A 20,629-nucleotide genomic window follows, 5' to 3' on the forward strand; every position below is an offset into this window, starting at 1 on the left:
TCCTATGAGTACATACGTTTGCTAATAGTTGTCCCTCGTTCCCATTTCATGCTCGTGCTGCCTAGGGAGCAACAAAACATCATTACACTTATGAACTAGAACATATGGTGACTATATACACATTCATCAACTGCTTCCACAGCTACACAAATCCGCTCCCTTCTACCACTCGTTCTATCTCCTAGGAGCGGAACACAGTGATCACATGACATACTTTAACACACAGGCGGTCATGTGATCGGAATGTCATCAGCGAGCTCCCTGAACAGGAAGTAGCCAGTTCCAGAATTAAATATGGATGCTCCCACAGTGCATCTTACCCATGCGGCTTTTTCTGTCAATAGATGCCCTAATTGTGTTAGCTGGAGCCGGCAAAATGTTCTGGCATGTGGAACGTGTCACTCCATAGCTTTATACAACCCGCAGGTAAAAATAACTCGTCAGTGTAATGGTAGGGGAATAGAGAGATGTGGGCATGCAGCATGAGCTCAGTGTATGTTGTCATTATACTTGTGTTTGCAGATAGGCTATATAGGTGAACACAGTACTGTATCATAGGACTGGATTCACTGTGGTTTTGTAGTTTTGATCGCTTTTGCAGCCAGCTCTGTGTGCTCTCTTTAATTTGGCCACTGATGCAGAGCACATAAAGCTGTTAGTTTAACCTTTTCATGACTAAGCCTATTTTTGGAATTTGGTTTTTACAAGTTAAAATCCATATTTTCTACTAGAAAATTACTTGGAACCCCCAAACATTATATATATTTTTTTAACAGAGACTCTAGAGAATAAAACGGCGATTGTTGCAATATTTTATGTCACACGGTATTTGCGCAGCGGTGTTTTAAATGCAACTTTTTGGGAAAAGGGACACTTTCATGAATTAAAAAAAAAACAAAACAGTAAAATTATCCCTTTTTTTTTTTTTTGCATAATGTGAAAGATAATGTTACGCCGAGTAAATAGATATCAAACATGTCACACTTTATAATTGCACGCACTTGTGGATTGACGACAAAGTACGGTACCTAAAAATCTCAATAGGCGACGCTTTAAACATTTTTTACGGTTACCAGGTTAGCGTTACAGAGGAGGTCTAGTGCTAGAATTATTGCTCTCGCTCTGACGATCGTGGCGATACCTCACATGTGTGATTTGAACACCGTTTACATACGCGGGCGCGACTTCCGTATGCGTTTTCTTTGCTTTGCGAGCTCGCGGGGACGGCGGGCGCTTTAAAACATTTTTTTTATTTATTTTAAAATGACTAAATTGTTTAAAATAAAAATAAAATAAAAAAATTTGATCACTTTTATTGCTGTCACAAGGAATGTAAACATCCCTTGTGACAGTAATAGGCGGTGACAGGTACTCTTTACACTTCAAAACGGCGATTCTGAATACCGGATATTTTTTTTAAACCGGCGCCATTGGCAGCCGAGTAAACGGGAAGTGACGTCATGACGTTGCTTCCGTGTTTACTATGAGGAGACTGGAACGAAGCCGATTACGGCTTCGTTCCAGTTCCTCCCCAGCGGCCGGAGGCATCGCAGCAGGAATCGGTGCTCCCGATCGAGCGGGAGCACCGGTAACAGAGGCGGCGGGAGGGGGGACGTCCCCTCCCGCTCCTCCGGCATAACAGCCGAGCGGCTTTTAGCCGCATTGGTTGTTATGGCTGGATAGCCAATCGCCCGCTGAACAAAATGGTACCGGGATGATGCCTGCAGGTGCGGGCATCATCCCGGTATACCCCCCGGAAGCCGAGTACGCACATCTGCGTACGCTCGGCGGGAAAGGGTTAAAATACATCTATAAGAACTGGTTTATTGCAGTGATATTAAACCCTCAGTGAGCCCTTTCAGCAGCTGGGGGCGGGCTGTCCTCCAGTCCCACTGTCAGAACACAATAGCACAGCGGGATCCGTGTACTGACATCATTTATGTACAGCGATCTGCCATTATTATTATTATTATCATTAATTATATATATATATATATATATATATATATATATTTTTTTTTTTTGTTTGCGGGTTAAACAATAAAAAAACAAACAAAAAACTCCCTGTGTGTAGCAGGTATTAGCCTTTAAACCCCCAAAAAATAGTAAATAATTAAAAAAAAAACAACCAGGGTCTTAAGCCACATTGTTTTGTATTGTATTGTAAATGTATTGTTCAACCAGCAATTTTAATCCTTGTACATAATATATAGACTTTTCATTTTCTGTTGTTCTTTGTGTCAAATCCGCGGTTGGCCACTAAAACTGTATCGCTTTGTGACACTGGAGCAACTTAAAGGCTAATTAATAAGGAGCTGCGGTTAAATATAAAATCATACATGTGATGTAGGCTGCCCACACCAGGCTCTCTGTTTTCTAGGTGGTCCCTGGAATTTTTTGTAAAAACCTGTTGATCCTGCCTGTAGAAACATTAAAACATTATAGCAGAAGGTATTTTGTCCATCACCTTCAAAGGTGCTGGTACCTCCCTCAAGATGTTAGTGTACTTCTTAAATAAAAAAGGTGATCAGTGCAAACTATTTACCAAATATTTACTACAAAGATGGAAAATCCTTGTTTGATAGGTTTTCTACTTCATAGATAAAGTGCAATAAATCAATAATTATATCAATACTAATGGTGAATCCTAATGCAAATTGCTGCTGTGCAAAACTGCTACTGTGCAAACTACATACATTATTCACTGTGCGTGCAATTATTTAGCTGCTGTGCAATCTGCTACTGTGCAAACTACGCAAATAAATAATTTGCTATACATGCGATTATTTAGCTGCTGTGCAAACTACGCAAATCAAATTATTTTCAAAAAATGCACAACACATTACCATAAAATCAGTGTACTTCTTAAGTATGGGAAATCTTTTCAATGTTGATTTTGAGTGCTGAATTTTAAAAAAAATTCTTCCTTTTTTTTTTGCAAATTGAAGTTTTTAGTGGCACCACTAATGAGCCATGCACCCATCTTCATTAATGGCTTAGAAGTTTGTTTGTTTTTGGTATAAAATGTCTTGACAAAGAAAACTCACTGAGAATCAAACCTTTTGTATTCTGTTCAAAATGTAGTAAAAAATTTTGGGCTTAGATCTGTTTTATACTATACTGTACATTGAGAAAAGTATTTAGCTCTTGCTTTTTTTTATTGTAATTAGATAGCTTTTATTTTTTTTGTGTAAAGGATTAAAAAAATGACTTTGTGTACTTCCACATTGATTAACATATATTCTTTATTTATTGTTTTAGGACAAGACAATAATAACTACTCTAAATGGACACACTGGAAGGGTTAACTGTGTGCAGTGGATTCAGAAATCTGACTGCAGTAAGTAAGGTTATTTGTGTGTTGAGTTCCCTATTAGATATGCATACGCTTTATTTTGTTGCCTAAGGTGCATATGTAAAAGTGGAACCTCGGAAGGGTTTTTTATTTTTATTTTTATTTTTTGCTTTGGGTTGAATGCAGTGGGGACACGGGCGCTGCCCCCCAAAGCTACTTATTTAAAAAAAGTGTCCCCTTAAGTAAGTGTGTGTGTGTGTGTGTGTGTGTGTTAAGGGCACTGGACACAGGGGTGCTATTGGAGGCGTGATTGCGGTTAAGCAACTCTATTGGTGTAGTTTACAGTGTCCTTGGGGCTATGAGCTCTGCACCCCAACTATCGAGCTCTAGCATTAGGTTTCCTGTGGTTGTTATTGATTGGTGGGTCCGTAGGGCAGGGCCTTTATCAGGCCCGCGGCTCCATTGGCTCACACGCTGCCTGTCTCCTTCAGCAAGTGAGGGGAATCGGCAGTAGAAGAAAGGTGACAGGCTCAAGGAATACAGGGAGCGCTGGGTCGGTGCAGAGGCAGCGGTCCATTTATCTCCCTGTGACAGTGACACAGACTCGGCAACCAGCAGTGCACAAGAGGGATCGCACAGAAATCTCAAGTTAAAGTACATGGTGCAGGGTCAGGACTGGAGGGGGCCAGAAGGGGCACCTGCAATGCTATTTGCACTGTGTCCTGAGTGACTCTACAGCAGCACCTCTAACCTCCAACTTTACTTCCCTTTTTTCTTGTTTGCTCTACCCAGGCATAGATCTTCACTGCTCACATCCTGCAGCCTCCAGTCTCGGAGCTGACCATTCCAATCACTGCCTGAGACCCTTTCCATCCCAGATCACTTTTTATCTTTTCCAAACTGTTCAGCAGCTCAGTACATTCTCTGCACTCATTTAAAGTGGCCATAGTAGAAATTAAATTTAAAAGGATTCATCTATTCTATGGCCACCTTAAAGTGCAGAGAATGTACTGAGCTGCTGAACAGTTTGGAAGAGATAAAAAAGTAATGTGGGATGGAAAAGGTGTCAGGCAGACAGTCAGAGATTTGACCTCTAGAGGAATGTCCAGATCTGTGACCACACTTGTAAAGAAGAACTCATCACAGGGATGGTGGGAACCCCTCATAATGGGCACAGCAGGTGTACAGGCCTGTGAACTCAGCACAGGGATGGTTGGAATCCCTCATAATCGGCACAGCAAGTATGCAGACCCGGGAACTCTGCAATGGGATGATGGGCACAGCATGTTACACACCCAGGAACTCAGCACAGGGATGGTGGGAACCCCCACATAATGGGCACAGCAGGTGTACAGACCCGGGAACTTGGCACAGGGGTGTTGGAAACCCCTCATAATGAGCACAGTAGGTGTACAGACCTGGGAATTTGGCACAGGGATGGTGGGAACACCTGATAATGTGCACCGCAGGTGTACAAACCTGGGAAAACAGTACAGGGATAATGGGAACCCCTCATAATGGGCACAGTGAGGCTGCAGTTGACGGGCACAGTTTTACCTAGCAGTAATGATACATAATCACCTGATAAATGGCTATTTACAACCCTGCATTACTAACAGTTTGCGCCCTCTACAAATTTTGAGCACCAGCTGCCACTGGTACAGTGTAGAAGAGTTAGAACCTTGGTTTGTATTGATTTTTGTCCTGGTGTTTTTTTTTTTTTCCCTTTACAAAGTGGTTTTCAGGATCGGAAGTAAGAATACTCAAGGTCAATGCAGACAGCATAAAAACTCAAATAAGACAGTCTGTGCTATCACCAAACTACCAATGATGTTGTGGGCAGTACCGGGACAAGGTCATCTAGTGTCCAGGATAAAGATGCCAAACTGTGCCTCCCAACCCCTCAAGCATATATTACCTTTGCAAGCAAACATTCTCTCCAAACAAAATTTCCCCATCACCCCTCCTGGCTCAAATCCTCTCCCTCTTCAAATTTCTCCTCCTAGTACAACCCCCTCTACCCAATGATGCCTACTAGCACATATACTCTACCACAAATCCCCCTTCCTAACACAAATCTTGACATGTCAGTTTTGAGGGTGAGCCTAGGACAAGCTGAAAATTTAACACCAAGCAGTCGGCGGGGTAATATGCTGGATGTTGCAGAGGTATGGGATTGCAGGACATTGCAGAATTTGCTTACACGCCCCCCTACCCACATTTTCTCCCTTCGTTTTCAGGAGAGCACCTGGAGAGAGCGCAGCTCCACTCACTTTCCTAGGAAACACTGCAGTCAGTTTTCTTTATAGACCAGACACTTCCACCATGGCCTCAGTTGTAGTGTTTCCTCTGCCATGGTTGAAGTTCTGCAGGGAACCAAGGGTGTGCTGCGCTCTCTCCAGATGGGGATAGTATGGGGCATACCTGTGTCAGTAGTATGTTTGCAGGCCAGCCCAGCATCCCCCCTTGCAGTGGGGGGGTGCTCCGGTGTCTCCTCCTCCTCATTCCCAGCGAGAGTTCAGGCTGCTGAAGGTCCCCACTCTCTTAAGACAGGCGTCTGGGGGCTGAAAGGAGGGATGGCATTCTTCAGTGTTGAGAGCAGCGTCTCTTCCGTTCTTCAGCCTCTTTGCTTTCCGGGTCCCGGGTGGCATGCGTGTCATTTCCGTCGGGGAGTGGGACTTCCAGCTGTGTGATGTGGCTTCTGGCTCCAGCCGCTGGAACGTAGGACGAGGGGGCGGCCTTAGCTGGTGTCACTTCCAGTCCTCGAAGCAGCGAAGAGGACCGGGAAGCTCAAATAAAAGAGCAGTTGAACACCACTAGGAACTCTGGCAGCATGGAACAAGTGGCAGAAGCAGGAGCCACTAACACCAGCCAGACCCAGGTAAGCAAAGACAGAGGTATCTGTATATTATCCATTCGGGTCTTGTGTTTTTTTCCCTCCCTTATTCCCATGGGAGAGGAAAGGGAGCCTGCGCCACTCTCCTTGGGCAATTGTACTAAGGAGAGTGTGTTTGTCCTTTAGCATGATGACTCTGTTGGGGAGATTCACCAGAAAAACTGCGGCTTCAAACACAGGGGCTAAAGGGTTAGCCCCTCTATTTGGCAGCTGATTATTTTATTAAGAGCGTGTTACTGTTTTATCTAATTGTTTTGTTTAGATATATACGTTTTTAATAGAGGGCTGGTTTTTGTATTTCAGAAGGTTAAAGAAAAAACAAAACATTCCTCCTAAAAGGAAATGCCTGTCTTGAAAAAATGCACTTAGGGAGTCTTGGACCAAAGTGTTATGCAGGACCTGTATAGCAGATCTAATTGAGGAGACTTCCTACACCTGCTACTCAACCAGAACTATTAAGCTCCTTCCGGAAAGAACTGGCGGACACATTTGAGACGTTCCGTTCTTACCTGGATAAGCGCTCAGCTACACAGCCTAAAGGCAGCGCAATAACCCGTTCTCATCCATCTGTTTCTGCATTCAGAGGGGGCAGTGATTCAGAGGATGAAGAGGGAAGCGTTTCCCCAGTTTCTGAGGATGAAGAGGATGAATAAAAAAAGTTTCTTCTTCACGCTATAAACTATCTTTTAGAAGTAGTGGATGATCTTTTAAAGACTATCCATACAACTTTGAACATCAAGGAGGACAAAGCCCAGTTGTTACACGATAAAATGTTCTAAGGCATGGGTGAAGAGAAACGTCGGGTCTTTCCAGTACGTAGGTTTCTATCTGAGATGGTAAAAAGAGTGGAAGGACCCAGAAAGGGCTCCTTTCTTTTCTCAAGTGGAGATTTCCTTTCGAGAAGGATAGCACTCAAGTATGGAATAAAAAAAACAAAGCTTGTTGCAGCTTTTTTCTCAAGTATCAAGGAGCACGGACCTCGCTTTTGAGCATATGGGCATCCTAAAAGACACCATGGATAAAAGGGCAGTCCCTATTGAAGAAAGCCTGGGATTCAACCTTAGCCAATTTAAACCAGCTATGGTGTCAACTGTGGTGGCCAGGAATCTAGAGCACTGGCTTGAACAGTTGAAAGCCCATATTGAAGCAGGAACTTCCCATAAGGACCTGTTTAGATACACTGCCAGTACTACAGAAAGCTGTAGGGTACATGGCAGATGCCTCCGCTGAATCTATCAAAATGTCAGCAAGATCCTCGGCCCTGGTAATCTCAGCTCGTAGAGCACTATGGGTTAAAACGTGGTCAGGGGATATGGCCTCAAAAGCGAAGCTATGTGGTCTACCCTTTTGAGGTGAATTTTGTTTTTGGTCCTGATCTTGAAGCCATACTTGATAGAATGGCAAATAAGAAAAAGGCCTTCCCAGTAAAGAAGAAAGTGATCCCTCAGGGCAAGAACATTTTTCGTTCTTTTCACCAAGCCCAGGAGGTCCCAAAGAGGGAAGGGCAAGTCAGGAGTACTGATTCGCCTCCCTACCCAAAACACAAAAAATCATTGACAGTTTTCCGACTGTGGGGGGAAGGCCTTAAGCTCTTTTCCCACAGACAACAACAACCAGTGCGTTTTATTCTCAAAATATCAGTGGGTTACAGACTGGAGTTCTCTCAGCCCCCACCAACTCTGTTTTACAGGCTCCCCGAGACCTAGAAAAATCTCTAGCAATGTCATCTATCCTACCGGAACTCATTCAACGAAAGGTGATCATAACTGTCCCCCCCTCCCTGAAGAAGAAGACGAGGGTGCTATTTGCATTTATTCCTAATAAGGAAACCATGAGGGAAGTTCAGATTAATTCTGAATCGGAAGATACTAAACAGATCGATCCAGTACAAGAAGTTCAGAATGGATACAATCTTTTCAGTGAAAAGTCTTCTGACCCCAGGCTGCTTTTTGGCATCCATAGATTTGAGCCGTATCTTTACGTGCCTATAGCACCAGCATCACAGAAATACCTACGGTTAGTGGTCAAGATGGGAGGGTCTTTCTCACATCTCCAGTTCAGAGCCCTTTCGGGCTGTCCTCCTCACTGAGGATATTCATAAAAATTATAGCAGAGGACTTGGCTCCCCTCAGATTAAAGGGAATATTGATCATTCCATACCTGGACGACCTCCTGCTATTTGCCAAAACAGGGGATCTGTTAGACAAAGATCTGGAAGAGACACTTGGAAAGTCTCGGCTGGATCATAAACCAAGAAAAATTATTATATTATTATATACTTTATATAGCTCCAACAGTTTACACAGCGCTTTACGATGTATGGGGGGTGGGGGGCAACACAATTACAGTACATTTCAATAAAAAAGGTACAGGAGGGCCCTGCTCGTAGAGCTTACATTCTAAACGGAGGCAGTGGTAGTACAAAAGGTAATAGCTGCAGAGAATGATTTGATGTACAATAAGGTTTATGGGGTATACCATCAATTCCATACGGGAAAGAATTTTTCTCCTAGAGAAAAAAAAAAGACGGTCCAAAATGCTCTAAAAAAAGACTCAAACAAATCTGCCAATTTCCAGCAGGGCAGCCATATCAGTACCAGCAGTGAAATGGGCACGTTTCCATGCAAAGGATTTCCAGCAGGCAATTCTGAGGAATTAGTCCTATGGGAAGTCTCTGAAGAGGTTGATCAAGATGCCCCCTCAGGTTCAGAGAAAGCTGTGGTGGTGGAGGAAACGGTCAAACTTGAACAAGGGTCTACTCTGGTGTTTTCCCGTAGAAAGAAGGTTGACAACAGAAGCAAGTTCTTGGGGCGCCCATCTGAAAGGACAGCTGGCCCAGGGAACATTGACAATCAAAGAAGCCAAGAGATTCTCCTATTGGAGGGAATTGAGGGCTATTCTTCTAGGACTATGGGCCTTCATGGATCAAGTCCGAGGTCACCACATTCAGGTGTTGTCTGACAACGCCACAGCAGTGGCCAATATAACAAGACAGGGAGGCATGAGAAGCAGAGTGTTGCTGCCCTTGACCCTTCAGATTCTGTCCTAAGCAGAAAGCAACTTTGCATCCCTGACGGTGGTGCACCTAAAGGGAGATCTGAATCTAGTAGCATATTTTCTGAGCAGGGAAAGGATACTAGAATCCGAATGGAGTCTGAAATCAGAGGTATTCCAGAGGCTAATAGAAAGATGGGAAGCTCCCCAGATCAGTCTGTTCGCATCCCAGGCCAACGCAAAGGTGGAGGTTTATTTCTTCCTGAACAGACAAGATCAAGCAGACGGACTGGACGTGCTAGTCCAGCCTTGGACCTTCCGATTGTGCTACGCTTTACCCCTTTTCAGATGATCCCGCTGGTACTAAGAAAGCTGCAAAGGGAGGCTACAACCATTTTGGCCCAAGAGGGCATGGTTTTCAACCGTGCAGAAGATGACAGTGAAACCTCACTGGGTTCTTTCATTGTGGAGAGACCTTCTAACTCAGGGGCCCCTTCAACAATCTAATATTGAGCATCTCAGACTGACAGCCTGGTTACTGAGAAGCACATCCTAAAAAGAAAAGGCTTGCCTGATAAACAAGTCTCAACCCTAATAGCCGAAAAAAGGTTACCATGGCAATTTACTTTAAAACATAGAAATCTTTCAATTCCTGGTGTGCCACTAAAGTTTTCTTATCGTACAACATGGGACACCGAGCCATTGTAGTTACTATGTGGGTAGCGATTGGGGTATCTCAGTCCTTATAGGACTAGTTTATAGAGGTACTCCAAATTATTCCTGATCAGCACGCCCAAGATTTGGCTGCGATATCAGAGGCGTTGTGTTTTACAGTAGCCGCTATGAAAGATTCTATTCTCCAGGCCTCATGGCTTATGCTAGGGCTGGTAGAATCTTATGGTTGAAAAATTGGTCAACCGAAGAGCCATGCAAAAAGCTCTTGGCTCTTTCCAATTTCACAGTGAATGGTTATTTGGATAAGTACATCTAAATAATTTCTAATGGAAAAAGTTCCCTTTTTACTAGTTAAGTTTTAAGCATTTTTCTTAGACAAACTTCTTCAGTGCCAGGAGCATCGGCCTCCTGGCAGTCACGACGGCCTCCACCGTCAGGTTCAAGAGGTAAACCTCAGGGTCAGTCCCAGGGTCAAAAGAGGCCCTGGGGGAGGAAACTCACAAAACAAAATACTAAAACCTCCTTATTATGAAGGGGCACCCCCGCTCGCTCAAGTGTTTACAAAGGTCCTGGCTCCTCCTTTTAGCCAGGCTAATGCCATAAGATATAAAGATACTTGTCTACTTAGATGATCTACTCTTGATAGATCAGTCGGTAGCCTGCTTAAACCAAAGTTTGGTCAACGCAGTCAGCTACCTGGAATACCTAGGTTGGATCCTCAACCTAGAGTAATCCTCCTTAAAACCATCAAGGAGATTGTAGTACTTGGATCTAAACATACATACAGCTCAGACAAGGGTGTTTTTGCCCCAAGAAAGGATCAGTTACATAAGGGAACTGATTCGGTTAGTCAAAGCAAAGAAGAATCCTTCTATTCAAAATTGCATTAAATTGTTGGGAAAGATGGTGGCTTCATTCGAGTCTGTTCCTTATGCGCAGTTTCATGTAAGACTGCTGCAAAACAGTATCCTGTCAACTTGGAACAAGAAGGTCCAAGCTCTGGACTTCCCAATGCGTTTATCCCCTAAAGTGCGTAAGAGCCTCAATTGGTGGTTGATATCCAAGAATCTTCAAAAAGAAAAATCCCTTTTACCAGTTACCTGGAAGTTGACAACAGATGGCAGCCTTCTGGACTGGGGAGCAGTCCTGGAAGAAGCATCTGTCCAAAGAAAATGGTCCAAATCAGAAATTACCTTGCCCATCAATATTCTAGAAATTCGGACAGCATACCTGGAGATTATGATTGTCCTGTCAGAATCCAATCCGTCAATGCCACAACAGTGGCCTACATCAATCGCCAAGGGGGCACAAGAGGTTGTGTGGCCCAGAAAGAGGTGACTCATATCCTATCTTGGGCAGAAGGCAACATTCCTTGCCTATCAGCAATCTCCATAGAGAATTGGCAGGCGGACTACTTGAGTCGCCAACAGTTGTTCCTGGGAGAGTGGTCTCTTCACCCGACATCTTTCTGTCCAATATGTCATAGCTGGGGAATTCCGGGCGTGGATCTATTTGCATCCAGGTTCAACAACAAGATCGACAACTTTGTGTCAAGGGCAAGGTATCCGATGGCATGTGGAACAGATGCCTTGGTGTGCCCGTGGGATCAGTTTTCACTAAACTATGCGTTCCCTCCTGTTCTACTTCTTCTACTCCTTGTTTGCAGGATCAAGCAGGAAGGGAAGGAGGTGGTTCTTGTGGCCCAGAAGATCTTGGTTTGCAGAGATTGTAAAGATGGCGGTGGGGGACCCATGGACCCTACCACTATGGCCAGACCTTCTCTCGCAAGGTCCGGTATTCTTTCAACGACCACTTGCATCACACTCTCTGGTTCGTAGCTTTATTCAGGGGCTAACAGGGATTAGTCCTCCAGTTAGGTCACCCCTGAACCCTTGGGACTTAAATTTAGTCCTGTCAGCATTACAGAAACAGCCTTTTGAGCCAATACAAGATATTACCTTGGTCCTTTTGATGAGGAAATTAATGTTTTTGTTTGCCATATCTTCTGCGCGAAGATAATCGGAGTTGGCTGCTCTTTCTTGTAAAGAGCCATATTTGATTATTCATAAGGATAAGGTTGTATTACGGCCTCATCCTAATTTCTTACCGAAAGTAGTGTCAGGTTTTCATTTAAACCAGGATATTGTTCTGCCTTCATTTCCTTTTCCTTTTTTTTTTTTTTCCAGAACCTCGTTCTGTGGAAGAAAGATCACTACATTCTCTTGATGTGGTGAGAGCAGTCAAGGTCTATTTAAAGGTGACCGCTCAGATTCGAAAAACAGATGTTTTGTTCGTGTTGCCAGACGATCCTAAAAGAAGACAGGCAGCATCGAAATCTACTATTTCTAAGTATATTCATCAAGTGATTGTTCAAGCTTATGGCTTAAAAAGGAAAATTCCACCTTTTCATATTAAAGCGCACGCCACGAGGGCTGTTAGTACTTACTGGGCAGTGCATCACCAAGCCTCCATGGCTCAGATCTGTAAGGTCCCAACTTGGTCTTCAGTCCATACTTTTACCAGATTCTATCAAGTAAATGTAAAAGGTTATGAGGATATTGTCTTTGGGCACAGTGTACTGCAGGCTGCAGTATAAGGCCTCTAGTCTCTTATTGTCCTACTTTTGTTGTGTCTCCCTTCCTTCAGTTGGAGTTTCTATGGGACATCCAACATAATAACTACTATGACTCTGTGCCCCATAATGTAAGATAAGAATATAGGATTTTTAAAACGGCTTACCTGTAAAATCTTTTTGTTTGAAGTACATCACAGGACACAGAGGGCCCTCCTTTCTTTGGTATACACATGTGTTGCTTTGCTACAAAACTGAGGTATTCCCAGTAGTGGGAGGGGTTATATAGGGAGTGTACTTTTTGTCTTAGGGTGTGCCAGTGTCCATCACGTGAAGGTGGCCTATAACCCACATAGTAACTACTATGGCCCTGTGTCCCATGATGTACTTCAATGAAAAGGATTTTACAGGTAAGCTGTTTTAAAAATCCCATTTTTTTTTCACCACAGGAAGTTTTCTGTTCTAGAATTCCTCCATGAGGGAATGGAGAAGGGGTTGAGGCTAGTACTTTAAAGTTCCAAGTGACTGCTCTATCTTTATTCCTGGAGAAACAACTATCTCAGGATCCGCTTATAAGGTTTTTTTTTAAGGCTTAGGTCCTGACCTAGGCCAGTACCTTTTTTAATTTTTTTCTGAAATGGGACCTATCGGGGGTATTACAGGGTTTGACAATCAGATTGTTTATCATTGAACTATTTTGTTATATATTTCCATCCCGGTTAGTGCTAAAAACTGACCCAGGTTTTCTACCAAAGGTTTCAATAGTATTTCATAGGGCACAGGAAATAATTCTCCCAGTCTTTTGCCCTACACCATCCAGCACTAAGAAGAGAACCTTCCATAGCCTGGATGTGAAAAGGTGTATACTGCACTATCTAGAAGGCACAAGTGAATTCAGAAAATCAAATTCACAGTTTTGTATTGTTCTCAGGCCCGTGTATAGGGTGCGGTGCTTCTAAAAACACCATAGGAATATGTCTGCGAATGGCCATTAATGAAGCCTACAAATCTTCAGGGGTAGATCCTCCCACAGGGGTAGTGGCCCATTCAACACGGTAGCAATGTCCTGGGCTGAAAGAGCAGAGGCTTCCCTGGGTCGGATCTCTAAAGCAGTTTATGTGGACAAGCTTTTCCACCTTTACCCGCCACTACAGGTTGGTTCAGCATCGGAGCAATCGTTCGGCAGGAAAGTCCTGCAGGCGGTGATCCCACCGTAGAGTAAGTACTCTTATCTCCAGGTGCTGTCCTGAAAGACGAAGGGAGAAAACCTTAGACTTACCGGTAACGATATTTCTACGAGTCTTTCAGGACAGCGCCAATGACCGGCCCTAATTATGTTATAAAATGTGGTGTTATTGCTATGTTCTACTCATCTAATTTCAGCATGGCTGGAGGTACTCTATGAACAACTGAGTCCATGGTGGAAGTGTCCAGTCTATAAAGTGGGTGGAGCTGCGCTGTCCTGAAAGACTCATAGAAATACTGTTACCGGTAAGTCTAAGGTTTTTTGCTGGGAGGAGGTAGAGGTGGGTAACACAGTCCCAATGCAGGAGCGCTGCAGTAGTAGGATGAGGAGCGTGAAGGGAAAGAGAGCACAGTCTGCACTTTCTCTCTTCTGCTCTCCTAATTTGGCTTGCCACTGCCTGCATTAAGCTTACAGTAGTAGTGATGCTGCTGTTACTAGTCCTATTGGCCTGTAGTGGCAGGACAACATCAAAAAATCGCAGAGCTAAAGATATGTATAGACCCCTTAAGTGATCTCTCTCTATCGATCTATCTAAAAAAAATCCAACATTAATGAAGTCCAGAGTGAATCTTGTGCAAAATCATAGGATAATGCTTCCAAGGTGGTCCCCCAGCAAAATGATTCATACACCCAGTGCCGCCTCAGAAATACTCACCAGATGCAGTTGCTGTCTAAAATATTGAACAGCAAATCACGCATATTACAGGGTTCAAGTTATAAGATGTAAGCTGTTGTCCTGCCCGAAAACTTCTGATTTCCAATCCAAAAGAATACATATTTGTGTGCATTTGGATATGTGAATAATGATCCAGAAGACTTTCTCTGAATCTTAATTGCTCAGCACATCCCATACAAAAGTGTCAATTGCCAATAACAAAAAAAAGAAAATCTCATATTGCAGTATTTATTGGTGAACCGGCATATAAAAACAAGTGATGCTATATGCACTTACATAAATGGTTGCCAGCCCACATTGGAGAATGGTGGCATGACCTAAAAGTGGGGCTCCACCCTAAAGTGGAACTTCCGCTCATTGGAACCCTCCCACCCTCCGGCGCCACAATTGGCACCTTTCAGGGGGGTGCAGATACCTGTACAGTACAGGTATTTGCACCCACTTCCGGCATACATATCCGCAGAATCTGCGGATATTTACGCCACTTTCTGGGGGTCCCCCGCTGTCCGCTGGGAAACGCACGGATCCCAGGGACAGCGGGGACCATCCTTATTGCTCAGCGCGATTCGCGCATGCGCAGTAGGGAACCGGGAAGTGAAGCCGCAAGGCTCCACTCCCTGATTCCCATACCCAAGATGGCGGCGGCAGCACCCGAGAGACGATCTAGAGATCGGCATTGGGTTCCGACATCGCGGGCTCGCTGGGCGGTTAAGTGTCCTTATTTTAAAAGTCAGCAGCTGCAGTATTTGTAGCCGCTGACTTAAAAAAAACAAAAAACGGCCGAACTCCCGCTTTAAGAGTCAAACAATGCTTATAAATGGTTTGTAAACGCTTATCTAATGCGCCGCCAATCTAGAACAGAATGGCAGACGGATTATTTTTTTTAAAATGTTTTTATATCTTTGTTCACTTTTTTTCGATGGGATGTTCTGATCAATTTTAAGATGAGAAAGAGTCTTCTGGATCGGTATTCACATATCCAAACGCACATAAAAAGGCATTCTTTTGAATTGGGAATCATTTGAAGGTTTGGGGAAAGGACAACAGCTTATGTCTTATAACTTGGATCCTGTAATATGTGTGATTTGTGCTTCCATATTTTAGACAGCAACTGCATCTGGTGAGTGCGTATTTCTGCTTTTGGTGGAGGTGACACTGGGTGTATGAATCACTTTGGTGGGGGACCACCTTGGGTGCATTATCCTATCATTTTGCACAAGATTCACTCTCGCAGATTTCTTCTTCATGAATTTTTTATATAGATCATTTAAGGTGTTAATACATATCTTTAGCGCTGCAATTTTTATTTTATTTTTTTAATATTTTTTTTTAATGCTTTGTTCTAGTGCCTTGTGTATGTCTACACGTATTGTACCATTAAGCGCTGACCTTACACCTGTTTGTAGTTGCAGGAACTCTTCATACAGTACACCCCCACCTTACATGATACCAGCAGCCTTAACAAGAACTGGGGGCGTCGGTTGTCATCAGACAAAGGAATGTGCAGTTAGAAATAAAAATTGCGGGAAAAGACTCAGACTATTGCTCTTAAAATGCTTCCTTCCCCTTCTACCTATCCCATATAGCCTGTATAAAAAAAAAAAAAGGGGGGCTATGTATAAACTTTTATTTTTTATTTATCTTTTTTGATCCGGTCACATGGTCCGGCAGCTCTGTATCTCTTTTGTAAGGAAGTGATCAACAGTGATGTCACCCATAGACTCCCATTGCCCCGCTGTTTTCAGCGTTTCCTCCTTTCCCCTGCAGCAGCTGCTCTCTGACACAGGAGAGCTGGATCTCTGGGGTCATGTGACCGGATCAGATTAAAAATAACTAAAAAAAAAAAAAAAAAAAAAAAAAAGATACCGGAGCACAAATATATAATACGTGTGGGTGTGCTGCAGTCAAAAGAAAACCCTTAATTTGGGTTAAAAAAAAATGTATGAAAAAAATGTGTACTGCACCAGCTTCACCAAAAAATATTTAATTATGTGGATATTTTTTTTTTCTACAATGTGCTCCTACACAGTGTATGTAAAATGTATACCACCAGGGCTGTTCAATTAATAATTATATGCCAAAAAAATAAATATAAAATAAATGCTATAACGTTAATCAGTCACTCTCCGTGCCCTAAATTTCATATATAAATCAACTGATCATAAACCTATTTATCAGTGACAATTCATGAAGTAATATACCTAATATTAGTGACAATTCATAAATGCAAAAGTGAAAACAAGCAAACAATTCAAAAAAAAGTTGTAAAATAAATTGGAATATATTTCCTTCAGTGCAGTCCTTAATAAATAGAATTTTTTTTTTCCGTGAACAATCGGCTCATATTTATTCCTGGGCCGTGCCTGCACCAACAACAAAATTCACCCTTATGTGCCACCACCACCTTGCGAAATGGCCACTCAGCAGATACAGGTGAATGCTTGCCTTTTGGTTCATTGAACGGATAACCACTCCTTGCAATCAATCGTTCAAACAATAAGCTACTGGATGTTTAGGCTTATTCCCATAAGAAAATATGTGAAACCATCATGGTGTAGTATTTTTCAACTCATTTATTTAAACAATTAAAAACAGATTGCACTCACATGTTATGGTGTCAACAAGCCAACACCAAGCTTTTCCAGCCATGTATGCAAAGTTCACTTAAACCGGCATGTGTTTCCCTGAGGATTTTCCCTGTACTACATGCACTCCAAGCCTCAATCTCTTACAGCAGGCGTACATGTCATACGAAGTCCCAGCAGCCACTACACGTTTCGAAAATCACACTTGCGTCATCAGGAAGGGCTTCCTGATGACGCAAGTCTGATTTGCGAAATGCAAACAGTGACCTTCGTACAGTAAGAAGGTCACTTACAGTACAGTAAGTGACCTTACTGTCCTTGGTGCCCCCCCACCCCTTCACATTGCCCCAGATTCCCCCTATATTTTCTACCTTACAGACCGTGCCGGCAGTGGGAGGCACAGCTGGTCTGAACAGAGGATGAGAGCTGCAAGCTGGTGATTGATGGCTAGGACCGCCCTCCATCCTAGCAACCAATCGCCTGCTTGTTATCTTGGGCAGCCCACACCCTCTGTCCTGAGCTGTCCTGCCTCCTGCTGTTGGCTCTGTGAGAATCGCAGCGGCTGCTGTGATAGCTGCAGGGTAGAATGACTCCTAAATGGTGGGACGGTGGCAGTCTGAATAGGACATTGACTCGATCCGGACCACAGCCCTCTAAGTGATACCTGCTGTAGAGGGGAAAAATGTGTATACTTACTGTAGCGGAATGTTCCACACTCTGCTTGAGGGCTTCCGTCATATACCACTTCCAACAGTCTGAATAAAGATATTATAGCTGCATATTACAACCAAGAACTAGGCAGGACTTGTTTGGCTGCAAAGCTGGAACTGTTTATTTGAACAAAGCATGATATGTTGGGTATCTATTTACTCTGCATAAAATCTTCTGTATTTTAAAGATAAATTGGTGTGTGTGTGTGTGTGTGTGTGTGTGTCTCTCTATATACATTCAAGTATAAAATATGCATATGAAAAATTGGTTCAGCTATTTGAAGTCTAAATTCGGAGGCAGCCCATGCTGGCAAAATCTTCATCCTTTCCAACCTTTACATTTCTGTACTTAATTTATCTATGTTTCTGATAATTTTTATGAATTTGAAATGGCGATGAGTAGTACATTTTATAACCAATTCTAAATTAGACCCTTTGTCACTGACTAAATGTGAATGCTTCTCTAAAAATTACAGAAATGGTTGCATGCCTGCTAATAAATATGGAGTGATGCAGTCAATGTCTAACTGCATTATGATGAACACAAAGGATTCTGCCACAAAGCACAAGATCGATCCGTTTTAGCTGTGGTGGAAACAGTCATTTAGCAACTCATGCACCAGGCTCTACATGGTTACATTAGTTATTCAGGTTGAAAAGGCATCTAGTCTATCCAGTTAAACCAAAACAAAAAAAACATACAATCCCATATACACAATCCTATACCCACAGTTGATCCAGAGGCAGGTGAAAAACCCCAGCAAAGAACAATCCAATTTGCTAAAAAAAAAAAAAAAAATAAAAAAAAAAAAAAAAAATTCCTTCCTGATCCCCCCAAGATGCAATAAGATATTCCCTGGATGAACTTTATCTATAAATGTTAGTACCCAGTTATATTATATACACCTAGGAAAGAATCCAGGCCTTTTTTAACCACTTACGGACTGCCCGCCATTATTATACGGCTGTACTTTGAAGAGGCATTTCATTGTTATGGCAGCAGCTAGCTGCCATAACCCCAGTATTCTCCTCTTCAGTGGGCGGTCTACTTTCAGATAAAAGGGGTCTCTGCGGAGGATTCAACGCAAGATCACTTTTATCGGCGGTAAGAGAGGGGCTCACTGCGCTCCAGTGCCCTTATCGGAGGTGCAGACAGTGGCGCGACTATCTGTTGTGAAGCGACTATCCCTTGTGAGGCCTCTATGCCTGGCCTGTATAAGAGATAATCACTGAGGACAATCCTCATCCAATAGCTTGAACTCACCAAATACCAATTCCATCCACAGAAGTACATGTGGCTTGCAGCTGCATCCATGACGCAGGCAGAAGGGTGGACAAAGGAAGTCATAACATAAGGGAAAAAGAACATAAGAAAACAAGTGCATTATCACAAAAGGTCACTAGATGGCAGCATATGAACTAAATATAAAAGTCCATAGAAAATGGTTAAGGAACAATCTATATAAATTCTATGCCCCGTTGGGGCAGCACAGAGAGGAAGATGGTCCCCACATGACTCCATACCAATGCAGGGCGGAAGCAATGTCAAAACGTAATTTCCGCCCATAGCTCTTTAAAGCAAATTCTTTTTTTCCCCAAATAACATTTTATTAGTATATTTGGGTTACATGAAAAAAATTACAGCACTCATCATGCAAGAATCTTTGCTGACCATTACTTGAGGCTTCATATAATGCACTCTAAAACAGTACTAGTTCCCTATTTTAAGATGGTGTACACGTATTTTAATAACACATAGTCACATGTGGCTATCCTTGCAAGATAGTGAGGGTCACGATAATACTCTCGGTAGAGGAGAAGGTGAGGGATATAGAGAAGAAGAAGAAAGAAGAGGTCATCATAATATCTCATTTACCTGGTTATGGTGGGTCCTCCCGAAGGTGCCAGAGCCCCCACACTTTGTCATGAGCTTCCAGCCTGTCCTGCGTCATCTTCTCCATGAACTCAGAATCTTTAATTCTGGCGTACAGGGCCTCATGAGTTGGGGGGGGGGGGGGGGGGGGGATGTTTTTTCCAGTTTAGGCTGATAAGACAGGGTGCCACTGTAATAGGAATTAAAAAAAACAAAACACCTTTGTTCTTTAAAAAAAAAAAAATTAAAATAAAAAGGTAAAATAAATAGTAAAAATAAGAAAAAAAATAAAATACATTTTCTGAGCTTGCGTGCAGAAGCAAACACATACTCGAAAAATGTAAATATCATCCAAAAGTTTATTTCACAAATGCAACTTTAAAAGGTGGAACTAATATGAGATTGACTCATTACATGCAAAGCAAGATAGTTCAAGTCGTGATTTGTCATTGTGATGATTATGGCTTACAACTCATGAAAAACCCAAATCTACAATCTCAGAAAATTTAGAATATTGTGAAAAGATGCAATATTCTAGGCTCAAATTGCCCCACTCTAATCGGTTAATTAAGCCATAACGCCTGCAAAGGGTTCCTGAGCCCTTAAATGGTCTCTGTCTGGTTCATTAGGAATCACAATTGTGGGAAAGACTGCTGACCTGACGGTTGTGCAGAAAACCATCGTTGACACCCTTCATAAGGAGGGAAAGCCTAAAAGGGTAATTGCAAAAGAAGTTGGATGTTCACAAAGTGCTATATCAAAGCACATTAATGGAGAGTTATGTTGAAGGGAAAAGTGGGGAAGAGAGAGGTGCGCAAGCAGCAGGGGATGAGTGCAGCCTGGAGAGGATTGTCAGGAAAAGGCCATTCAAAAGTGTTGGGGACTTTCACAAGGAGTGGACTGAGGCTGGAGTCGGTGCATCAAGAGCCACCACACACAGACGGATCCTCAACATGGGCTTCAAATGTCGTATTCCTCGTGTCAAGCCACTCATGAACAACAAACATCAGAAGCGTCTTACCTGGGCTAAAGAAAAACAGACTTGGTCTGTTGCTCAGTGATCCAAAGTCCTCTTTTCACATGAGGGCACATTTTGCATCTCATTTG

General features: G+C 42.9%; 1 protein-coding gene across 1 annotated transcript in view; it reads left to right on the forward strand.

Annotated features, from left to right (window-relative positions):
- The first annotated feature begins 258 nt into the window (after positions 1 to 258).
- ELP2 (elongator acetyltransferase complex subunit 2) overlaps positions 259 to 20,629 on the forward strand; it is a 373,658-nt gene continuing 353,287 nt past the window's right edge. The window contains exons 1-2 of the mRNA XM_077492004.1: positions 259 to 426; positions 3,262 to 3,340. Of these exons, the coding sequence (XP_077348130.1) occupies positions 295 to 426; positions 3,262 to 3,340 (211 nt within the window). The 5' untranslated portion in view covers positions 259 to 294. The remainder of the gene's footprint in view (positions 427 to 3,261; positions 3,341 to 20,629) is intronic.

Source organism: Lithobates pipiens, unplaced genomic scaffold, assembly GCF_037356315.1.
Source record: "Lithobates pipiens isolate NorthernLeopardFrog02 unplaced genomic scaffold, aLitPip1_a1.2 Scaffold_19, whole genome shotgun sequence".
Taxonomy (NCBI): domain Eukaryota; kingdom Metazoa; phylum Chordata; class Amphibia; order Anura; family Ranidae; genus Lithobates; species Lithobates pipiens.